At 40.6% G+C, this 9,756-nt stretch overlaps 1 protein-coding gene across 1 annotated transcript in view; it reads left to right on the forward strand.

Moving 5' to 3' along the window:
• Positions 1–8,354, forward strand: part of prdm16 (PR domain containing 16) — a 186,077-nt gene extending 177,723 nt beyond the window's left edge. The window contains exons 11-16 of the mRNA XM_083920797.1: positions 480–649; positions 747–824; positions 1,464–1,633; positions 3,153–3,324; positions 6,376–6,633; positions 8,232–8,354. Coding sequence (XP_083776923.1) covers positions 480–649; positions 747–824; positions 1,464–1,633; positions 3,153–3,324; positions 6,376–6,633; positions 8,232–8,244 — 861 coding nt within the window. The 3' untranslated portion in view covers positions 8,245–8,354. The remainder of the gene's footprint in view (positions 1–479; positions 650–746; positions 825–1,463; positions 1,634–3,152; positions 3,325–6,375; positions 6,634–8,231) is intronic.
• The last annotated feature ends 1,402 nt before the right edge of the window (positions 8,355–9,756 follow it).

The following is a 9,756-nucleotide window of genomic DNA, read 5'->3' on the forward strand; positions in this document are numbered from 1 at the left end:
CTGCAACAGTAGCTCCAGCAGAAGAAAATAAGAGGTAGAGAACAAAGCACTGAAGCTGGAGGTGAGGGTGTATGGAAAGGGCGCGAGGCTCGGAGAAATGGTACTTGAGCGTTTGTGAATGTGTTATAGGTCATGGAGGGCTTGCCTTTAGCACAAACAAGGCTAACCTCTGATATACTGCTTCCTCAAAGCTTCCGCTCTCTGTCTCTTTCCCTCATTCTCTGTGTTTTTTTCTGACATTGTGTCTTTGTTTTCAATGCTTCCTTTGCTCTTTTAACACACACACACACTAACACATACACACACACAAACACACACACACACATGCACACATATATAGCTTCAAGGTTTCTATCTCATCGAACCCTAATACACAAGTAATTCCACAATTAGATTGAGATTTGGGAAATGAAACCATCTCTCATCAAAACATTTGATCTTACCTGTTCCTCTTTTTTGTTTCGCTACCATCTCCATAGATGTCAGCAATGGAGAACATGACAGAGAAACTGGAGAGCTTTGGCGCTCTAAAACTGGACGTGCCGCCCAATTCGCTGCAACACGCTCATCCACTGTTCAACTTCCGCTCGCCACCACCTTCACTCTCAGACGCCATCCTCCGTAAGGGCAAGGAGCGTTACTCCTGCAGGTTAGTGCCAATGTTGAGCAGATTTTAACATACATGAAACTGCATTATGTCACATAAAATGTTTGCAGTGATGATAAATATACTGATTACCCTCCAGGTACTGTGGGAAAATCTTCCCTCGTTCGGCAAACCTCACCAGACACTTGCGGACACACACAGGGGAACAACCCTACAGGTATTTTATTCTATCTCAGTCTAGTCTTTAATCTTTCTGAAAGGCAATGTTGACGTGTGTTTGCCTTTGTCTGCATGTCTTACTGCTATTCTCCACACTTGCGTCCCTTTGCTTGGCACTGCTTCTATTCTGTTTTTGCTAAGCTGAATCATTTTCTGGCCTAATTTTACTGACATCACAGTGATCCCAATGAGTTCCATGCACTGTTGTACAAAAATGTTATTTTGTAGAAATGAGAGCTCTGGGTACAGCTTGGAAATTGATATTTGCAATTCAATGTTGTTAACCAAAAAGAAAAAATCAATAATGAAAACTGGATTTAGAAAATACCATTGGCAATGGAACCACCTTGTAGTTTAAATTACTAGAATTCTTTTAACTGACTCTGCAGAACTCTAGTTTATAATCAGCAGCACATTTCCATTGTCTTCCCATTATTCTCTACATTCCAATTACAGTTATGCTCTACTACTAAAACCAATGTGCCTTTTTTAACAAATAAGTCTAGCCTTAAAGAATGTCTTTCTTACCTCAGCATGAACACCGCGTCCATGTGTGGTTAAAGGGCATTCTCTGCTCACTAGGCCACTCTGCTGTTCTTTTAACCCACATTCACATCCTTCTGTTCTCCTTTGGTAGGTGTAAATACTGTGACCGCTCATTCAGCATCTCATCCAATCTTCAACGCCACGTTCGCAACATCCATAACAAGGAGAAACCCTTCAAGTGTCACCTGTGCAACCGCTGCTTCGGTCAGCAAACCAACCTTGACCGTCATCTCAAGAAGCACGAGCATGAGAACATTCCTGGTCAGTTTGCGACATCTATGACTCCGTTTTATCCGAGAAAAATGAGTCTGTGAGAACCGAAATGTAGTAATTAAACAGAGGTGTGGTATTTTGTGTTATGTTAAGACTGAATAATGAATGGCTCGCATAACCCATTTGGAAAAATTTAAATCTTCACTTCAACAAATGTTTAGCTTGGTGCTGTGAATGATTTAAAGTAGGGAAAACCCCTTAATTAAATAATTCACACTTGCTTTTCCAACTGTGTTGCCAAAAACAGCTTTTTTTGTGCCACTCAATATGGAACAGGAACTTTTTAACTGAACAATTGCATATTTGAGCATTTACGTCCAAGTGATCCATGCTTTACAACATTTCTACATTTGAAATTACACCCTAATGAAACAAGGCTATACACTTGTTTTCCACCTTATGTTACTTAATATAACCCACTGGAGCTGTAAACTACTGTGACATCACCAATATACAAACTAACTTTCTCAAATACCCAGAGAGGGCATTGTTTGACGTGAGTATGTTAATAAGAGGCAATTCATACACAGTTCCTCGTGGCAGAGTGCCCAGATGTTTTGTTTCCTGATTAGAAAACTGATTCCTAATTCGGAGTCAAATTAAAGTAAGCAATAGCATCTGGTGTAAGTATTTGAGATACAGACTAAGAAAAATCCTTAGCTTAAGCATACTGTAAATTCATTCGAGACTAATGATATAAAATGTGTAAGAAAGAAGCAGAATTTAAACAACATCAAAGGAAATTATATTTTAAACCTTTAAATGAAGCCTAAACTATAAATCTGAAATAAGGCTTGAGTTTGAGTTTTTCCTTTTAGGAAAAAAAATAGAGTAACAAGTACATCCTCATCTTATCATTTAAGTGTTCTAGGGTGAAAAAGATTATGGGCTGCCCTAGTTGTTTAAGGGTTAAGATACAAATTATTAACCGCAAAGACGCCAGTTCAAATCTGGTCTGGGACCTTGGTTGCATCTCTCTTTCATCGTTTCCTGTCCTCTCTCCATTATCGCTATCGGAAAAGGGCAAACAAAAAACAGACACACAACATTAAAGTGTCGGCTAATTAGCAAAGAAAAATGCATTTCCTCAGTTAACTGTGAAATAGTACGTAACTACTACCCCTTTAGAGGAAGATATGCCAGAACAAAAATGATATAAAGACTTTCTGTCGAAATGTAGCAAGGGTTGTCTTCTGTCTTTCGTCAGTTACTCTTCGCACAAAATTCCATGAACATTATGGTGTTTTACGAACTAGCGTCAAGCCAGTTCCACAAAAAGCATAAAGCAACGAGTATTTTAATATAATACTAAAGTGTGAATAATGTGTATAATGACCATCATAATATTTTGCATTTTGCATTTCCTTTAAAGTCATCTATTATGTATGTCTGATGATCATCAAACTAATCATGCTCGTGTGTTTGCTTTTGTGTGTGTGTGTGTGGGGCTGGTGTGCATGTCCATGTGTGTTTATGCGTGTGGGTGTCTGCACGCTTTCCCCAACAGTGAGCCAACAGTCCGGGATGCTTTCCAACCTAGGAACCACCATCTCCTCCCCAAACTCCGAGCCAGACAATCATGCACTTTTAGATGAGAAGGAGGACTCATACTTCTCAGAAATCCGCAACTTCATTTCCAACAGTGAGATGAACCAGGCCTCCAGCTCCATGGATAAGAGGTAACTAGAAAACTTGCTCGCAATGCACAGACCACATTTGTATTAAGATTTTTGCAAAGACCTTCATTGATTACATTTGATCCATGAGGCTAACCCTCAACTCCTCATGCCAAGTTCTAATTTCTTCCCTGACCTCATCTTAAACCTAACAGTAATCCTAACTCTAAACCAAAAAGAACTGGTGAAATGTCCTCTCTTTGAAGTCATTTCAAATATCTCTGTCCTTATCAGGACATGTAGTCCTGACAGGTATGGAAAGCAAGGACCCACACAAATTTTGAGCAACAGTTGCGCTCAGTGGTCTAGCCCTTTCCTTCTCCCTCTACACAATAACATACGGTACATGCTAGTACTTGGTGCACAGTGCCCTCTAGTGACTTGAATTTGTATGGCAATAGTCATCAACTGACAGTAGTTACAGTTGTATTAAGGGTTAAGATTAACATTTTATCTAACTGCACCTTTTAAAGTCACTTCTAATTATATTTTACAAAATAAAACAAACATGGCTCTTACTGCAGCTGCTTTGACAACATCCACATCTAGCTGTTAGATGCTTCTATTGGTCTTCTGTGCACTGCATTGGGACAAAAGATTATTTCAACAGCACACAAACATTCAGGTAGACTTAGTATGCATGGTGATTTAAAAATATATTGGATTTTTCTCCCCCTTTAAAACCTGGTTAGAATTGTCTGTGGGTGGGAATTACAACATAGCTCATTTTATACAGCTATCTCAAGTTTTTCCAGTTGAATTGTAATTCATACCTGCTGAATGGTGTTGTAACTCTTAAATTAATCTGCGTACCAGCAAATTTGGCAAGAGTGATCATCCTGTATATGCTTTTTTTTTCTACACTCTAAAAAAAACCTTGTAAAATCATGAAAATGGTTGGTCTATTTTTAAAGCGAGCAGCCGCTCTGGCCAGTGAATGAAGGAGTCATCACCCTGCTTAAAGTCCTTAAATGCTTTCAGTGTTAGTAGCTCAGTTGGAGGAAAGCTCCAGAGGTTTCAGTCAAGAAGAGAGCGTCCGACAATAGAAGGACAATGAAAAGTATTTTCTCTCTATTCAGTGGTTTGCCTCTTTCCTTGGTTCATTTCACCCTCAATCTCAATGTGAATTCCTTTCTGGTAGTCTCACTTTCTGTCTGTCTCTTCCTCCAGCACCTCCCACCCCCTCTTGTCAACACACATTATGGCCAGCAGACCCAGTGGCAATTTAGCCCCTCTGCCATCTGGGATCAATACTGAGTTTCATCCACAACAAGCTGGCCTGACATTTTAATATCTGTAATTCAGACTCAGTATTATGCTTTCTGTCCTCCCACTGGACAGCCTGCTGTTTATTCTCCCTCTGAGTGACTGAAGTCAAACGCCAAACGCCAAACGCAAATGCGCGTTCATGAATGACTATCTGTAATCACTCTTAACCGCCCTCACAACATAGTTTCTCCCCTTTTTTCAGCATTATAGTCAGTCAAAAATAAAAGTCCCTGGTAGCTCATTTTCACATGAAACTTTGTTTGACCAGTTTCCAAGTTGCGGAGATTGGAGATGCTGAGGCATCACTGCCGCTCTGAGAGTAGGAAGTTTTAAACAAACAAGTTAGGCGAGTTAGATGAACGTGGATATTTCCAGCACTGCAGTGTTGAAGGACTAAGAGGTATCTGTCTCCTCAGGCCTATATTCCAGGTCATAATTAGAGCTGGAACAAGGACCCACGCCATGGCTTGAGCTCTTTGGTTTGGATACAACTATAGTTGGACCTGGTTCCTTGTTTGAGACTGGGCTACAATGGCTGGCAGTTTGGACCCTGAGGGGGAATCAGGTTGAGGCATTTATCTAGGAGATCCACTGATGATGGAGCTCTTCCCCCATCCACCCACTATATCCATAACCCCAGCCCACTAACACAAACACCCAACTGACGTGTTTAGACTAAATGACAAAACCCAGGGCCCCCTAAGTCAGAGCTACGCTTCTTTCTCCGTACACAGGCATGGACTTTTCCCCCCGCCAACCAGCTCTACAATTTGATTATAGTGATATTTAATCTAGATTGAAAGAGGAGAACACCCCCCACTCCCCAAGTCCCCCTACCCGCATTTACCCACCCACTGTGTGTGACCCAATCCTGTCCCTGTGCACCCCGTCCCAGAGGTAATCCTGTCTGAGTTGATAAATGTCCACTGTGTGGCAAAAAAATGGAAGGGGTAAATTTGCCATCCCAAAGGAAATGATATCATGAGCCATGACATCGTGGTCTAGGGGTGATGGACGGAGGGAGGGGGGAGAGTGGCTGGAAAATGTACAGATGGCAGGTCATAATGCTGGTGTGCTGATAGCCTGTTTGCAGATCAGCCATCGTCTTCCTTCAGTCACACAAAGTATGTTCCACCATTGCAGGGTGTAGGGGAACCAGTCTGAAGCAGGCCATCTCCTGCCCTGTTTCTGAGGAGCTGGCCAATTAATCATGTGTGGGCCGTTTGAAAAGCACTACAGGCAGACTGTCAGCACCCATGTTGTTTGTGTGGAGTTGGACTGTGCATGCTGTCAACTGATTATTTATGTTTCACTCTCTGCTTGTGATGAGTCATATCTTTTAAATGGTCAGGAAATGGGCCACCTAGCTCTAGACTGGATAGAGAACAAAATAAAATAAGTCAGTGTTGGTAAGCAATAAAAAGAATGATTTAGCAAATAAGGTATGGGTCCTGACATTTGTCTAAAAAAAGGGTATTTTTCTTCCTTACACTCTACCTGATCAGCTGGTTAAAAGTTGCTTTTGTAGCCAGAAACGACTTTGTATTTTGCCTTTCGCAGTTTTAGAAAGTTTGTCTTTTGCTTTTGTAACAATGTTTGAGATTATTTTGTCCCATAAGGATCATGCAGTGCCACACACCGGATACACAAAACTTCCCGAGTTCCAAATGGCTGTTTCTTATTCTTAAATGTCGCTAATACGGGAGGAAAAAGGCAGTCGTTTCAGAAACAGCCACCAACATCACTAACACTTCCTCTTTAATTTGACCTTTGATCCCTTTGCAGATCAGACCAGGCTGAGGAAGAACAGCCACCCAGCCACAGTTTGTCCAACTCCAAGCTAGGGCTCCAGGGGCTGGATGAGGAGGAAGAGGAAGGGGAGGGCGACGATGAAGAGGAGGAGGAAGGAAGCCTGACGGAGAAGTCTCACGATGAGGCGCCTGAGTCCCCGTCACCCGTCACGACAGGAGCATATGAGGAGGACGAGGAGGAGGAAGAGACAGAGACGGCTCCATTAGCTATGAGCTATGAACACACTCGCAGGTATTCATTTTGTTAACTTTATAGCCACACAAGTCAGTGTTCATAGACACTCTACATTACAATCTTCACTTAACAATCACAGCAAGTGTACTCCATATATTGCATCTAATAACAAGACGTTATACCCTCTGTCATTACAACTAATGTCAATACTAAACACTAGGCGGAAGTGAAAGATGGATCAGACGTACATAGACACCCAAAACTCAAAAAAGACTGTTTCAGCTTCAGCTTCTATTATTCTCTCCTTTTCCTGCTCCCAATTTATTCCCTCTACCTCTACTTTTATTAATCGCAACTCTCCTTTTCTCTTCTCTTCATATTTTCTTTCACCACAACTTCCTCCTCCTGTTCCTCCCTAACATTAACTCTCCATCTATCCCTTCCCTATGTCTATCTTTCCATCTGTTTAACCACCCATCCATCCGTCCTTCGATCTACCCATACTGCCACATTTCTGCCATCCATCCGTCGGTGTGCAGGTGTATAGAGGAGGAGGGCTCTCTATTGAACCTGGAAGGTCTACCCAGCTTTCCCAAGAGCCTGGAGGGGTTACGTAAAGCAGCCAGTGACGAGCAACCCTTTGATGTTAAAGACATATTTAACACTTCTCTAGAGTCGGAGGCATTGAAAGAGACATTGTACAGGCAGGCTAAAACCCAGGTATGTGACTGGATTTTTAAAGTCCACTAAAAGAGGGAGGGACAGGAAATACATGTTATGATAAGACTGGAAGAAGGACAAAATGTGTCCTGTGGATACAGAGATGAGGGATGCAATTTATCCTTTCATATTTTCAGATGCTTGAGAAAAAAAAAGGTTGTTAATGCAGTAAACATTGGCTGAAACGGAACCTGAAAAGTGCCTCTTGTCCAGCCCCCTTACGTCTTTTCCTCTCACTTAACTTACTAACATATTGGCTGTTAACTGCTCTTATCTTTCCTGTGATCTTCAGTCTTAAAACATTCTAATAAAACATAATTACAAGACATTTAAGGACAATTGGACATGGTATTGTATGTCATAAGTTAAAGTATAGTGTATAAATACTACTGTATATATAATATAGTAAAAATATCATAACATAGTGTGCCATAAAAAAATCATTAAAAAGGTCATAGTAAAGTGTGTCACCAAAAATGTAATAGTATAATATGACGTAAAAATGACATGAAAACTGTTACAGTATAAGATGATGAAAAAAATGACATGAAAAATGTAATAGTATAGTATGACGTAAAAATTTCAAAAGAAATTCTTTAGTAATCTCTAGAATGTAATAAATGTATCTCATTAAAAAAATTGTATAGTAAGTCATAAAAGATAACATAGAAATCAATCAGTCAATAAAGAGTTATGGTATATGCCATGGTATAGTATGTAACAAAAATTTCAAAAGAAATTCCATAACATATTGTGCCCTAGAAATGTGAAAAATCTAAGGTATAATACATCATAAAAAAAAGTCGTAGTTAAGTATAAGAAATGTCATTGTTTTAGCACTTCGTAAAAATGCATTTGGGCAAAGAGAAATGTAACTAAAATTGAGTGTTTGAAAAGTGTTCTCTCTATTAAAAGTCATCTGTCTTCTCCCGCAGGCTTATGCAATGATGCTGTCTCTCTCAGAGAACAATCCTTTGCACGCGCCCTCTCAGAACTCTCTGGACGCTTGGCTGAGCATGGGAGGTGGACCGTCTGAGACGAGCAGCTTTCACCCGCTCAACCACATCTAGACAAGAGAGAGAGGAAGTGGGAGGAAAAGTAGGAGGGACATTAGTTTCGCAAACGGATAGAAACAAAGAGACTGTTTGGACATGAGTGGTGATAAACGTGGAGGCCGGAGAAAAATTCAGTGTCACATACATTCAAGATAGAACGAATATTTTGTGTGGATTTGTGTATGTGTGTGTGTGTGTGTGTGTGTGTGTGTGTGTGTGTGTGTGTGTGTGTGTGTGTGTGTGTGTGTGTGTGTGTGTGTGTGTGTGTGTGTGTGTGTGTGTGTGTGTGTGTGTGTGTGTGTGTGTGTGTGTGTGTGTGTGTGTGTGTGTGAGAGAAAGAGAGAGAGAGAGAGAAAGGAGGGAGAGACTGTCCTTAGGTGAGGCGTCTCGCAAGACTCTGTCAAAAAGAAAGCACTGCTAAGCTCCTGTTGATGTGAAGGACATGATGAATGCTTCTCAACAGCATTGAAATTCTGCATTACTCTGATCCTCCCCAAGTCCACAAGGCTCACTCCAGCACCACAGAGACCTTACATAAGGCTCACATGAAGACACTTAATGACTAGTACGTCTCTAAAGTCTGTGTTCACCGCCTACTACAAGCACTGCAGCATCAGCGCTGCATTAGCACTGCATGTCCACAAGGTGGTGCTGTTTCACCAAGAACATAGTGGGCGAGTGCACAATTGTCTCCCCAAGTTTCCCCCACCAATCATGGGCGACTAATTTACTGATCTTGTTTCAGTTATAACTGCAGAATCAACAATAGCACCACACTAAATGTTACTTGAGGAAAGGACAGTTCCAGTAGACTGTTGATTTTTGAATGATTACATGGAGAATGATGCTCAATGTTCAAATGTGCACAGCAACTGGTGATTTTGATGAGCTGTCTGGGACACTAGCCATTGTAATTGGTTACCCAATTTGATCATGCTGAAGATGAATTTAAATCATACTCAAAAAATGAGGAACGTCTTTCTCTGCTTGTTTATTTCATTGTCATTTGTTAATTTTATTTACTTTCTCTCCTCTTAGATACCACAGTATTGTTTTTATTGTAGGCACCACAGTGCTAAATTGTTAATATAATTATTTTAGAGAAGGACCAAAATTGTATGATATTGTCATATGATGTACAAAATAACCTAGATGTTCATAGCAAGAGTGGTATGTGCCAAATAACCCATAGAAAATGTTTTGTTCTCTGACAATCATTTCATTTCCAAGGGGCTTGCATTTGCTGTCATAGTTTTTTTTTTTTTCTTTTCCTATTACGCTCTTATATATTTGATTTCAGAAGTGTGTGTGTATGTATTTATTATTGGTTGTTTTGTCATGACTGGAGGAGTGAAAATGAAGACAAGTCATTTTATCCCTCTTTTCTTGATACTGAAGGAATGAA

This window comes from Echiichthys vipera (genome assembly GCF_963691815.1).
Source record: "Echiichthys vipera genome assembly, chromosome: 9".
NCBI lineage: Eukaryota > Metazoa > Chordata > Actinopteri > Perciformes > Trachinidae > Echiichthys > Echiichthys vipera.